At 39.7% G+C, this 14582-nt stretch overlaps 1 protein-coding gene across 1 annotated transcript; it reads right to left on the reverse strand.

Annotated features, from left to right (window-relative positions):
• Positions 1-266: 266 nt before the first annotated feature.
• On the reverse strand, positions 267-12402 carry tmem268 (transmembrane protein 268). The gene is made up of 9 exons (XM_006788062.2): positions 12203-12402; positions 10004-10142; positions 6410-6504; positions 6226-6333; positions 4725-4877; positions 4528-4638; positions 3658-3747; positions 3268-3474; positions 267-2113 (listed from the first exon to the last, which is right to left on the reverse strand). The coding sequence occupies exons 2-9, from the start codon at positions 10134-10136 to the stop codon at positions 1952-1954; spliced, it is 1059 nt and encodes a 352-aa protein (XP_006788125.2). The 5' UTR covers positions 10137-10142; positions 12203-12402; the 3' UTR covers positions 267-1951.
• Positions 12403-14582: the final 2180 nt, after the last annotated feature.

Raw genomic sequence — 14582 nt, forward strand, 5'->3', positions numbered from 1 at the left:
AGGTCATTTTTTTCCAGTGGTAGTTTTCATGCCTTTTTATTTGTTCACTGGTCCGTTTGTTTTCTTCAATAACACTACTATAATTAATTACGCGCATAGGTATTGATATTGCACCAGTTTAAAAATGTGTATTTATTGTTTGTTTATTGATCTCAGCACAACACATTTTAATTCCAGACCTTACATCTTCCCTCCATGCAATTCATCTATTCTGAGAATCTTGCACTGATTTCACATTTTATGAAAATTATTCATGTAAAGCCTGAAAGCCTTGGAGGGTTTATTAAAGTCTCTCATGAATTTAAAATAAGGAATTAAATATCAGTTTTCATATGTGAGTTTTAATTAGTATCATTTTTGTTAGCGCTAGTATTTTTGTGCAATTTATTACCCAAAGTTTGGTATACTTTATTTCTTTTAGTGATCTTTTATTACAGGTTTGTCACTTTGCATTTGAAACCTCTTCTATATTGCTCTTTTGCATATAGTAATCATTAAAATCGGTGGTATTGCCTCTTTAAATGGTGCAAGGTCTCTGTCCAACAGAAAAGAGGTTGGAGGGAAAAGGTGGGAGTCGAGCCAGCCCGTGTGTGCAGGATCACAGATGGTCGTTTAGCCTCCTGAGGAGAGCCGGTGTCTCTGAGATCGTTTAACTTGGCCTCACGCTGCACGCCTCTCTCCTCTATCACACGGTCCCAGCTTCCCCCCCGTGTCGGCCACGCTGGCTGTCTTGCTGTTTGTGTTTGTGTCATCTTGCTGCTCTCTCGCTGGGCTGTCATCTCGGCCCTAACATCAGGACTGATGGGCGACGTCTGGAAATATTTCAGGATGGATTCTGGGAAGTAAAACCGCAGGTGTACAAGCACAAAATATTTTTTTGCCAGGATGAAAAAAACAAAGCTCATTACACACTGACATCACTTTCCCTTCACACATTGTGTCTTTGTCTACAAATCACTCGACAGGCTTAGTGTCCTTGTCTACAACGGCACAATACGTTTATTCAATCGAATACTGCGCTCGAATGCATTTTAAAGGCAAACATACGTACATATTGCTTCATCATTTTCATTTACTGCTCATCAGTCAGAAGGACACCTGTCACAGGCAGCCATCAATGTTTTATGACCCTTAAATTTACCCCAAATGCACTTTTTCAAGTTTTTCTACGGTGAATTACCAGAAAATACCTATAGAAAAACATGCAACATACCAGTGCTTGTTTCTGTGTTCTTATTAAAAACTGGGATTTTTGTATCACAATATAAATATTAACCCTCTAAGGTCTAAGCTATCAAAGATGCAAAACTCAATCCCACAAAACTCTTTTAAAAAAAATGGCAAAATGAGCCTTCTTGATAAAAATATGGATAGGTTTTAATACGTGTGGAATATGTGATTGCCTGGACTTGCAAGAACAATTTAACAATTACTAAAATTACAAAGTGTGATTGCCTAGGGTTGGAGTAATGTAGTGAGACAGAGCAGTAACATAATATGGAAATAGCACAAGTGCCTCAAAACTCTACTTGAGAAAAACCCATATATACATATACTGTGTGTCAAGTCATAATAACCTGTATTTAATATATGTACAAATAATTTAAACAGTAGTAAGCAGGGGCCATGGCTGACTGCCATGCACACGGGAGGACAAACATTGTTTTACAGCAGCTGGACGGACCTGTGTTCTGCAGTGACAGCGTTTGGCAGCGTGCAAATGAGTAAACATCCAGCTGGTGCAAACAGAGCGGGCAAGAAAACAGCAGCTGACATACAGCAAGAGAGCGATAACCTTCAAACTAAGGAAATGAAGAGTTTGAGGCTCCAAACAAGTCCTTCTGGGAATCAAAATGTTCTTAATCCATAATGCCTCCTGAGAAAAAAGCTGCCATATGTCAGTTTGTGTAGTTTCCAGCAGCTCTCTGTGTTTCTGGTTTGCTTTTGGTTGTTATTGAAGGATCTTCGTTTTGATGTACTGACAGAGGCAGGTGGGGGCTGTGGTGCAGTGGCTCCTCTGACCTCTGTGGTGGGACGATCCTGAGAGCCTCTCAGACACGAGGAGTTTCACATAAGCCGCACTGTAGGTCATGAGGAGCTGATAGGCTTTAGCCTGCAAGGATAAAAACAAGGACATAAGCAGATATTGGATGTGTGTAAGAGAGAAAATGTGAGGTGGGATTGAAACTATCAATATGCAATCTTAAATGTGCTTTGAAATGATTAGTTAAGCCTTTTCTGCAGGCTACACTTTGAAACAAGGGGCTTATTAAGGTCTCAGTCATATAAACGTAGCCATAAAAACGATCAGTTGCTCATTAACTGAAAATACTAGTGCAATCTCTAGTGCAACATTAATCAGCAGACAGGCGCTGCTGCTCAAATGCACTCGACTGATTGATCATCAGCAAATCTGAGCACCTGTGGTGGCTGGCGGTAAAAATCTTTGAGGTGGTGGGTCAAAGAATGTAAGGCACAAACACTAATATTTCCTAAACCTTTACATGAAAAAAACAACCTTAAAAACAAATCTAAATAAACATTTTTGCCCTCCTCTTCTTTTGGGTGGCACATTTTTTGGTGACTATTTGATATAAGAAGGAGGCGTTCACCCCACATCCAACTGGCTAGCTGCACTTGTGCTGGAGATGGCTGTACAAGCTGAATCATGGCACATACTCAGTTTTTCACTCACTGCTTTTGGCTTAGTTTCCGCTGAGTAAATAATGACATGGTGTAATACAGTATATTGTGTATTGTTCAGCTGAGGCTCTACCTATTTTTAGAATCTGGCAAGAACCAAGAAAAAACCAGAGAGGGGAAAAACACAGTTTGGATAATGAGCCACTACTGAGCTGTTTTACGCATTCATTTCTTAGAATTTAAGCCCAAGTAGACGTGCTGACAGATTTCTTTTTATTCACAAAAGCAGCATGTCTTTGTCAAAGAGATAAACTGACATGTCCTGTTGAAACCGCACTCAGGGATTACATGTGTAGTTAAACTTCTTTGCACTGAGAAAGAGCTGTTTCACTGGTCCGGCCCACTTAAGATCAAAGTGAGCTGAATGTGACCCACGATATAAAACAAGCTTGTGAGGTTTGGTAACAGAAGCCATTTTGCTCCTCCAATGAAAAGCAGAACGCTTCAGCTCTGATTTTAGTGCCCCGTGAAGCTGCACACATCTGTGATCAGCCAGATGTGATAGATCTGTTGCTGATATGACTAACGTGGGTCTACTATCGCCCAGACCATCATGTCTCTCACCTGAGAAGGTAAAGCTGCATCGGGGACGAGGCTGTAGTTTTTGGTGGCTGTGGCGTCATTCTGCTGGTTGGATGATCGGCCGCTGGCTGCGCTGCCATTCCCCAGCAGAGGCGTCTGCTCATCGGAGTCCTGCTCCTCCGCATCTGAGTCTCCGGCCGACACTTTGGTCACCAGGACGAAGTGAGACATCTTGCTCTTCAGTTTTTTCTGATGGGAGTTAGACATCGATTTTATCATTTTAAAGAGCAAATGTCTGCGTTTGTTTCCTGCGGCAACCTGGAGTTATATTTCTATCGATCTGGAAGGAGGGCAAACAGCGGAGCTCCAGAAAAATCGATGCAGCAGCAGCAGCAGAACAAACCGGGCGACAGATGTACTCGACTCTCTCACCTGAGTGTCAGTCGTCGCAAAGCTGAGCTCCTCTAAAGTTTCAGTCAGCGCCCTCAAACAGGGGGACATGTCCCAATACACGAAGTACAGCTACAGAGAGACACAGAGAGGGGACAGCAGACACGAGCTTCAGTGGACCACTGATGCCTATTAATCACCACATTATTTCATTTTAATAGATCTGTTTAAAGCATGGAAGATGCCCTGCACCACAACATGCAATATTATCACTCCTGTGAACACTTCAGGATTTATTTTATATTTACCTTAAAAATAATCTTGCATCACTGCCTTTGCTGTTGGATTAGTTGGTGTTGGAGTTTTGAATGACTCATACTCTTGAGTTTTAATTTGTATCATATTTGCTACATCCGACATGCGACATCTGACATTTTCTTAGTCTTTTCAGGTGTGGGCGATCAAAAACTCATTTATTAAATATGATTCAATAGGTGATAAGTCCTTAAAAAAAATTTCTAGTTCTGGCAGTCAGGAAATAAAGATATAAAAACTGTTTTTGTCTTTTTTATTCTTGGACAGCATGATGTTGTTAAGGAGACTAGTCTGTGTGCTTCTCTTTTCCTAAACCTTTATCGTTATCCTGCACACTTTTCCTCCACATCACGATGTTTTCCACTGAGGTCAATTAAAGGTTTTACTTCCTCTCATTGGCCGTTTTCCTTCTGTCTGACTGTTTGCTGTCATTGGTGCTGAATCGTCAGTCATCTCTGTATTTGTGTATTTATCTTTGGCAGGTTGTAAACAAAAAAGGGGAAATGAATGAAGTGGAAGTTGGTAGCCTGAACTGTATGAAACAGCTCATACTCAGCTTCATATTCTGCCAGTTTGAAGTGATGTTATCAAACTAACCTTCATGTTTCCGGTGCAGTTTCGCACCCAGTCAGCCACGCCCACCAGCAGCTTGTGTCTCACCAGCATCTCGTTAACCTGGACCAACCGAATATCTAAATTCACGTTGATCTGACGCAGAAATGGTTTGAGAATCAGTTCAGGGTCAGACTTGTGTCAAAACTGGCTTCACCGGCATGTCGTGACAGCTGACTTACCTCCTTGTTACTGCAGTGAAGGATGAGGATGACGGCAGTGGTGAGGACGATGGAGATCAGGCTGACGGAGAGACAGAGGACCCAGTAGTCGCTAACGGTGATGTAGAGGTGGAGGGTGGAAAACACGGCACACCACAAAACCACATACAGCACCTGGTGGAAGAAGAGGGGAGAAGGCTTTAGGAGTGTCAGCTGTGAAGCTAAACCATTAAATATTCTGGTTCTCAAAACTGTAGGGCGGACCCACTTGTGAAAATACTGAGTGAAACTAAGCGAATATGAACGTTGATGCCTTTGCATCCTCGCTGAGCACGAGCTCTGCTCGAATTAAAGTCTAGCTGGATTTCACTCTGCCTCTGTGTGACTGGTAATGGAACATTAAAAGGGTGGTTTTTACTGTTGTTGTTGATGTTTGTTCAGAGTTATTAATAAAGAGATATGTTAATACAGAGATGTGTTAATGATGCTTGTTTTGATTGGAATTCCAAACGTATTAGTCTGTTTATTAATTACTAGATAAACATAAAAGAATTAGTAACTACAGTTTTTCACTAAATACTTACAGCCAGAGCAAAAACACTGAAATCATGGCAATTACTCTATTCATGACTCTCAAATGAAAGGACTTCCTGTTTTCTCTGCCATAAGTCAGCTAAACTACACATTAACAGTTTCACACAACTCCGTGCAGTCCTGTGCTGGTCTTCCAGGACCGGATGACCCAGCAAATCCAAACATGCAATGGCCAGAGAAATTGCAAAAAAAAAAAAAAAAAGAACCCCCAAGAGCTACATATCAGAGTCTAAATGTTGCAGAAAAAGACTGAACAAGTGTAGTTTGTTTGTTAGGGTAGCTGGGGGACAGCCTCTTCTAAGCATAGCTTAGGCTTGCAAAGTTGGATCTAAACAAAAAGATTTATTTGTATTGGATATTTAATAAAGAACAATGCTTTTTAATACTGAACTAGTGTAAAGTCAATTGACTTGTATGCTAGAAGTAATGTAAATGTGGTATACTTTTAATGCATATTTTAATAGATTATAAATCAAAGCACATAGATAATCACAATAAAATCATTTAATTAAACAATTTAAAAGTTTCAACTAAAAAAATAAATAAATATTGTTGTTTTGTTTTTTTCTGGATTGTTTGAGAGTACACTGTCTATAAAACCTGAAATCGGTGTAACTTTTCCGCATTTCTTTGTAAGATGTTGTAGCAGCCTTTAAGGGGAATTCCTCTGAACAATGAGCCTCTGAAAAGTTCCTGTCTATCCAGTTAGTCAAGACCTTGGAGGTTTGATGAAAGTGCAGAATTTACTCAAACTGATTGATGGAGATCTTTGTCTGTTTTGCTCTCTTTTCTATTTTCGCTCTGACTGTCAGAAACAGCCCGCACAAGAAAAACATTTCAAAGAAAGAATGAAAACCGAAAGAAAAATATTGAAAACAAACAAAATAAACACAGGAAGTGATAATAGAGAACAGAAAGATCATCATACCGGCGCCATTATAAAATGAAACTGAGCCGAGTTGAAAACCATGTATCTCCTGACCGAGGGGACGTCCAGAGCTGTTTTCAGTGGAGTCTCCATGTCTTCACGTGGAATCTAAAATCGTGAAACAAACAAATTAATTTGGTAAAGATTTCTAACGTGCTGCTGTTCAGTGTGTGCGTGTGTTAACCTGGAAGCCTTCCCTCTCCAGTTTGGCACGGCACTGAGGCAGATTAAAGCTGGGGTACAGCATCGAGCAGCTCGGCACTGACGCTACACACTGACCTGAGAGAAAGACAAGAGTATGGAAACAAAACCTTTGAATCGATTGATTGATTCCTTTCATTTCATCCAAATACATAAACCAAAAAACATCACAGACCAACACCTGACAGTGTGCATGCGATGAGAATAATGAAGACTAAAAAGTAATCGTAAAGATCAACTGATTTCAATAGTGAACCTTTTTAAAATGTAGGTCATTAAAACCTCAGTCCACCTCTGGTATGTTAGTCATCACAAACAACTTTAAGAAAAGTAGCCACAGGATGAGCTGTGGGGTTAAAATATGCACCACAGATTTAGAGCAGACTTTTTAATCCGAGACCTTTACAGAACATAAATAAAATCTAACACTGTGTAACTTACAAGGAAATGAGGAAACTGTGCTCAGAGGTGAAAATTGCCTTTATGTGTTTCTGGTAAAGCGTGCAGGCTCGAAGCATTCCTGGCACAACAGTCCCAGCACTGGTATGTGGTTCATTATAAGGCGCAGGAGGAATTTCACACTTCAGGTTTGAATAGGCGACTGCAGAAGCAGTTCCACAAGAGCATAATCCAGGTTTTTTTTTTGTCCTCGTTTCAAAGAACGTCTCTGTTAGCTGTAAGAATGATTGTGCTGGTTTAAAATGTGCCATGTGTGATTCAATCATTTGTCACAGGAAACCAAGAATAGAAGAAAATAAAACATGTCATCAAGGTGTGTCTGTGTGAAAACTATTTTGGGATCATAATGCCTCCCACACACCGCTTCAAAAGTCTCTTTGGGTGTGGAGCCACTCCAGATGGGGCGTGGACAGTGAGGGGGGAAATAAGGAATGACGTTAGGTTGAAGGATGATGATCACTGCTATTGCACTGAAAGAACCTGCATGGTTGTGTGTTGTGTGTGTCGCTGTGTACTGTCACATGGGGGCAGTGTCAATTTGCCTGTAGGCTACTCTGGTTTGTCTGTTTTTGGATCTTTAGCTGCTGAGGAGACTACAGAAGTTGTGCAGTCAAAAGAACTAGTGAAGTGAAACTCAGTGCTAAAAACAATGAAAACTGCCCACTGCAGTCAGATCTGTGCTGCTTTTTAAAATCTCCGATGCAGTTTTCTTCCTTTTCAAGCCCACTTTATAACCAATCAGTACTGCACCTACAAATAATGTTATTGCTATTGGGCTGTTGAATTCTTGGACTGCATGTAAGCATGTGTTGTATACCTCAAAATCCTTCACTCTGTATTTAAAAGCCTGCACAAGGGCACTCAGTGTGGTACCACTGTTTTCTGTTTTAGTGCTAAAAAGCTTAAAAATGTATTAAGACATCCAAACACACGCGTGTGGAACACAGACTGAAACAGGCCGGAGTCAGAAACAACTTGCAAACAATCCATCCAGAGAGTTCTTGAATTATTGGTTAGATTGACGCAAACAGTCTGTAAGTAAGATGAGATTTTAACTCGCTTTTTCAACCTTTACACAACCGTTGCATTAATATTTTCTCTGAACTGAAACAGGCACTATAATCATAGTAGAAGGTAGTGTAGGTCTGACTAAAGCACTATGTGGGCAAAACTGCCATACACAGGTGCTTCTGGACCATGGAAACCTGTGCTATGAAGCTCCCAGCACCCGGTCTTTGTGCTGATGTTAATGCTAGCCGAGGCTTGTAGCTCTACAGTCATTGAGCCAACACAGAGTTGGCTGCTTTTCCACACTGTCCACTTCAGCAGCGACCGAGCTCTGTAAGTTTTTATGCCTGAGTTGCTGTGATCTCTAAAAGCTTCCACTTCTTATCACGTCACATATCACAAATTACAGATGATTGTGGAACATCTAAGAGGGAGGAAATTTCAGTAACTGAGTTGTTGCAGGGGTGGCGTCCTATTACAGCACCACGCTCTGATTTAGTTAACCCATTCTTTCTCAAATGCTTTTAAAGGCAGTCTGCCAGTTTGGTGCTTGGTCTTATACACCTGTGGCAACGGGACTGAAAACACCTGAATTCAAAGCCCGGTACTTTTCTCTATATAGTGTGTGAGATGAATTACCCAATTTGGCTTTTATTAAATATGATTTATCAGCTTGTTCATGTTATTTACAACCAATTCAACAGATCAGTTGGTAGAAAACACACAGCTTTGATAATAATCCAGTGCTTTGACAGAACTGGAAATCTAGTCTACTAAAATGAATTCCAAAGATTAAGGTCACACAAACACAGACAAAAAGAATTAAAAATATTAACATATTTCAAAGAGACTGGAGGCAGGCAGTTAGGGAGACAGCTAAAGGATGATAAAAGGCATCACATCTAAGCAAGTCTATAGAAATGAATTTTTAGAAGCTATTTAAAAGAAGCCGTTAATTCTGAAGGATGGTCTCCTCAGAAAGGTCACGTCACAGCTGAGGGTTGTCTCTAGATTTGAACCTTTTGAACCACAAAAAAAGCCCCACCTGAAGCCTCGAGCAGGCTCATACGAGGTCAGTTATTCTGCTGCCTCGCTCGAGGCAGACCCAAACAAGCTTTAAAAAAGCGATCAGTAAACTCTTAAATCAGTTCGTACGTTGAGCCAACAGAGAGAAGCCAGGATGGGGGTGATGTGATGCTGTCTGAAGTATCCAGTAAGATGCCAAGCACCTGCCAGACAGCAGGAAGGTGCAATAATCCAGGATTAAAAAGTACATAGACGACTTTCTGCAGATCTGAGTGTGAAAGTGTAGCTTTAATTCTATAGATGGCTCTAACTAGGATAACAATTTTTAACGTGAGACTCAAACATGAGGCCTGAATTGAAGTGAACACTCATGTTTCTGGCAGCTTTCAAATGCCCAAGAGAAGCTCTCAGTTTGTGGGATTGAACAATTGCATTTGTGGTACTTTGTTTCAGAAACTGCTGTGACGTCCAACATTTAACCTCACTGAGGTGGTTTAAAAAAGCAGCTCGGCTTTTAGGTCTCATTAGAAGGTATATCTGCTTGTCCCAGGCGTAGGAATGAAAAGAGAGGTTCGGGAAGCGAATAAATAGAAAATAAAATTGCACCACAGGTAGCACAAGCTGCAGAGGATGAAGGGTTTTCTACACTGTTGAGAATGCTCTCATGACTGTTTTGTATCAGCAAAAAGAAGCAGAAACATCAAAGTAATCCAAATGAATTGATTCAATTATTTCTCTACACCATAGGCCTTAGCAGGCTACACTTTGGCCAGGGTTAGGCACAAAGATTTTGCTATTTATTTATCCTACTTCCTGTTTTATATCTAACAGCTAAACATCCTGATTCATACTGAGACCAGAAGCCTTGTTCCTTCAAACAGACGCAGTAAAAAGGCAATTCATTTCGTTAACAAGCTACAAATGTCAACTTGCAAAACAATACTGCCAGTAAATCAGCATAAAAAGCTATATGCCATAAATTCATCTTCCATCAGCAGCTGATCTTTGATGCACAAAAACTGAACTAAGGATGTGATGAATGAAGAGCTGTTTATAAAATACATACAATAAAAAATGCAGTTACCGTTCGACCAGTCAGGTCTGCTGTTGATGCTGTCCCGCGCATGAGGTCTGGAGTACTGAATTTGAACGTCCCCCTCCCTCTCTTCCACTATGTGGCAAACTCCGTTGCTGTCCTCCATCACCTCGGGGGTCATTGTGTCCTTAAGAACAAAACAATTAAATTTTTAAAAAAAAATCTAAACTGTTAAGCTTAAAAGTTCCTCTGGCTCATGTGATGGCAGAGTCATGCACGATTTTGCAAGAATCACAAGAAGACAGTCAGAAAGAAAATCATGTGCGTGCAAGAGGTTGTGACTGCCAGTATGAATAGCATTGGGAAACTGTTTGGTAAGCCTGGAGAACACATTTGTGAGGAAGCACGTCATGATAAGAGATAAAGTAAAGAGGAATGCATTCCTAGTGTATGAGTCCTAGTGTATGAGTCCCAACAAAGGGGAACTTCAAGACGGTACACACAAAACCAAGGGAAGTAAAATATTTAGCTACTATCAGTACTGAACTGCGCAGAGAGCTGAGTCATGGGCATGTCAATAAATTAGAGAGAAATGACTGAAAAAGTTAAAATCACTTTTGCATTGATTACATACTAGAAGTAACTTGACAAGCACCTGAAAAAAGTGTAGCTGTACTGTTTTACATAAAACAGTAGTGCTACATGGTTTTATGCATGTTGTATATTAGATGCATGTTTGAACTTTTTTACTCTTACATCACCTTGATGATCAGTCAAATGTTACAAATGCAGCACATAGTCCTCCAACACAGAGAAAAGCATGTATATTAGTCTCTATATGCCAGCCACTTTGTTAGATACACCTGTTCAACTGTTCATTAACACAAAAGTGTAATAACCCAATCACATGACAGCACCTTTATGCATTTAGGTATATAAACATGGTCTGAAAAATAGAAAAAAAAAGTTTATAGTTTATAGGGTGACTATGTAGCATATAAGGTAAGGTTCTCATTCCATTTCATGTTCATTTCAGCCATCCATGGATCCCTACATCTTTGCACCACTTGAATAAACTCCATGAGAGCTTTAGGTGCACATGTATAGCTCATGTTTCCCCTAAACTGCAGTATTCTGTAAGTAAACTAAAAGAAACTAAACCCAGAGTCGATCTGTGACCAGTAATTTAAAAAGCTAAAGCTAAATATGTTAAAGAAACCACAGCCATAACGATAACGGGGACAAAAAAAAAACCTTAAAGAGGCCTTTATCGCTAATAAACACATTTACGGTTAACTGCGAGAAGTCTGCAACCTTGCAGGAAACTTCTGCTTTCGGGGCTGTGGGCCGTTACTGCTGTGCAATACTGATACAATATATTGTATACTGATACAATATATTGTATCAGTATCTGCTTACGGAGGCAGAACAAATGGGCTGAACTGTTGAGAAATTACATTTTTGTGATTATTTTGGAGTTTTACCAGTATCGTTCGTTGCACACAAACGTGCAAAAATGCCATAGCATTGAAGCTGTCTCATAAAAGAAGAGGAGACACAGGTTTCTTGTGGACACTACACCTGAACCAGATCCCTCTCCAGCACCAAAACTGACCGTCAAATAAAAGAAAAGTAATGAACTTAAATGTTTTTTAACCAGCTCTCTCTGGCTGTCGTTGGAAACAAAGTTTAGCAGTTAAGTGTGAAATTTAAACTGTCGGTGTCTAACCTATTGAAGTCTAACTTCTTCCTCACTGCTCTCATTCTGACTTTATTTACTTTCATTTTCACTTCCTTGATTGTTAATAAGGTCAAACGTTAGACCTTATTAACAATGTACTGGCATGGAGACAGTTTATCACTGCCTGCTTACACTGCACCTGCAGATGAGGATGGGGAAGAAAAAGAATGACACATTTCACACATGTGCAGGCAGGCTGTATCTTTGCACTCGCTGCATATTTTTACCACTCAGAGGGCTTTATCAGTAAACACCCAGCTGTTATCTTTACAATGCATGATGTTTTCATGTCCGGCGTTGCAAACTGCACATCCTTTTTGCCTGCTCGTGAACTAAACTGTGTATCCCTAACCTGACGTTAAACTGAAGCCTCGACGATGACAATGGTTGAATATTTTTGCTCCTACGCATTTTTTTTTGTGCGCAAAAGTTCCTCTGTAAGTTGTTTTGTTTCCCCTGACACCTGTACACGTGAGAGCTCCAAAGCAAGACTAAACATGTCCTACCTGAACTTCAGATGAAACTCCATCAGTTCACCAAAGCTGGCATCTTTGGATTCCCTTTGTCCTTCCTACCATAACTCTTGTTAATCGAGAGAATTACCACATGATGGTCCTACAGACACACACAGAATTGAAGCGTATGCCTCTATCACACACGAATGTGTCTCAGCCTCTCTCTCTCTCTCTCTCTGGCTTTCTCTCTCTCGCTCTGTTTCTCTCTCTCTCGTGACTGAGCTCAGCCCAAACTCATGACTGCAGGAATGTGGTTTGTGTGGTGTTCAGCTCAACATGTCAGCATTAGAAATAGGCTCATGGCCTTCATGCAGGGACCTGTTGAGAAAAACTGACTTCATTTTGATATATATATATATATATATATATATATATATATATATATATATATATATATATATATATATATATATATATATATATACAGGGTGGGCCATTTGTATGGATACACTATAATAAAATGGGAATGGTTGGTGATATTAAAGTCCTGTTTGTGGCATATTAGTATTTATGAGGGGGCAAACTCCTCAAGATGGGTGGTGACCATGGTGGCCATTTTGAAGTCAGCCATCTTGGATACAACTTTTGTTTATTCAATAGGAAGAGGGCCATGTGACACATCAAACTTATTGGTAATGTCACAAGAAAAACAATCTGACCACCTATAAAATGTGTTCAATGTGCTGCCCATTGTGTTGGATTGTCAATGCAACCCTCTTCTCCCACTCTTCACACACTGATAGCAACACCGCAGGAGGAATGCCAACACAGGCATCCAGTATCCGTAGTTTTTATATATATATATATATATATATATATATATATATATATATATGTGTGTGTGTGTGTGTATAGTTTTATGACTATATAATAGTCATAAAAAAAGTCATATAGTTTTATGACTATTTAAGGTTAGTTTTCTCTTGCAAGAAGCTAAAACTTCAGAATGACTGTTACACATTAACTCATAAGGTCCAAGGACACCACTGTGGGTCAATATGGATTCACACGAATGTGAAGATCTAAATATAATATCCCCAGACCAAGGTGTGCTAAATCACACAGAACAGAGAAAGGTCAGATCTTAACACAGTCCCAAAAGACATAAAAGTTTAGACAATAAATCAGACATCTACAGCCACAGCACCCTGTGTATTAGTAATTTTTTCACATTTTACCTTTAAATGTGGCACCAGCTCCCTTAAAAGACAAACAGCACCTTCCACATCCACACAGGAGTGTCATGGCATTCATGTTTTTGGCAGTTTTAATAATTAAAAGTGCAATCAGCAGCTGCTCTGCTGCAGAATATGATAGAATATAAAGAGAGACGTATAATGTGCACTGACACTTAAGTGGGTATGCTAGTTTACTGATTTATATCTTAACCACTGGATTTCCCTCCTTCCCTCCTATTGAAAAACACCTCTAGGCACACACAGTTTTTGAAAATGTTTTGTATCTTTTCAAGAAAAGGTATATTGCACCAATAGGAATCCTTCCTCACTGTAAAGGTTTAAAGTTTAAACTAAGTTGAGTTGAGGTTTGGAGCTTCAGTAAATAGCACAAAAAGCATTTTCTGCTCTAACTTTGCTTTTGTTTTGCTTTTTGGTGGTGTGTGTGTGTGTGTGTGTGTGTGTCCGTGCTGTTTCTGCCCCCATGTGGATAAAAGTGGTAAGTGCATGAAACCTTTTCCATGTTCTTATCTTTTGAATGGACGTCTGAAATGTAAGAAAATTAGAATTACATGCTCAAAATTTACACACCAATGATATTTATTCCAAAAATAAAAACAGACAAACAAACAAACAAAAACATGTTTAATACTGTATAGAACGGTGGCTGGGAAGTGCAAATCACATTGACAACATCAACAACAAAATAACATTTCCGAAAACACTTTTACATAAAAAAAAAACAAAAACAAAAAAAATGACAACAAAATAACATTTAAGAAAACACTTTAACAAGTCCGCAACAAATTAACAAGTCCGCAACAAGTCCGTTTGTTGAAATCCCGTGTTTAGCTGCTGCTTCTTCTTCTGCCGCTAATTTAAAGGCACTTTACCGCCACCTGCTGGGCTGGAGTGTGGACCATGACGGTTTTAAGGCCTGGATATTTTCTTAAGAAAATCCCCGTGGCATTTAAAAATCTGAACATCATTATCTCACCCATACTCTTTTGTAAAATCTCTTCAAACATTAACTGAACACTACTTCTCTGAAACGCCCTCGTTTAGCTGACTACAAATCACTTTTTTGTACTACAAATAATGGAGTAAGCCTAATCGTTGAGTCACTTCCGGTATTTCAGACAATCCATTTCCGTCAAGAGCCACTTGTTAATTTGTTGCGGACTTGTTAAAGTGTT

The sequence above is a fragment of the Neolamprologus brichardi genome, chromosome 22, assembly GCF_056152115.1.
Source record: "Neolamprologus brichardi isolate AB-2024 chromosome 22, ASM5615211v1, whole genome shotgun sequence".
NCBI classification, from domain to species: domain Eukaryota; kingdom Metazoa; phylum Chordata; class Actinopteri; order Cichliformes; family Cichlidae; genus Neolamprologus; species Neolamprologus brichardi.

What these genes read in the sequence shown, in the direction of transcription:
- tmem268 (XM_006788062.2), bottom strand. Translation starts at nt 10,136, where the DNA reads ATGACCCCCGAGGTGATGGAGGACAGCAACGGAGTTTGCCACATAGTG. An exon ending in ACTGCACCGGAAACATGAAG is followed by an intron (nt 3,748 to 4,527) that starts GTTAGTTTGATA and finishes GTCTCTCTGTAG; the next exon opens with CTGTACTTCGTGTATTGGGA. An exon ending in ATGCAGCTTTACCTTCTCAG is followed by an intron (nt 2,114 to 3,267) that starts GTGAGAGACATG and finishes TTATCCTTGCAG; the next exon opens with GCTAAAGCCTATCAGCTCCT.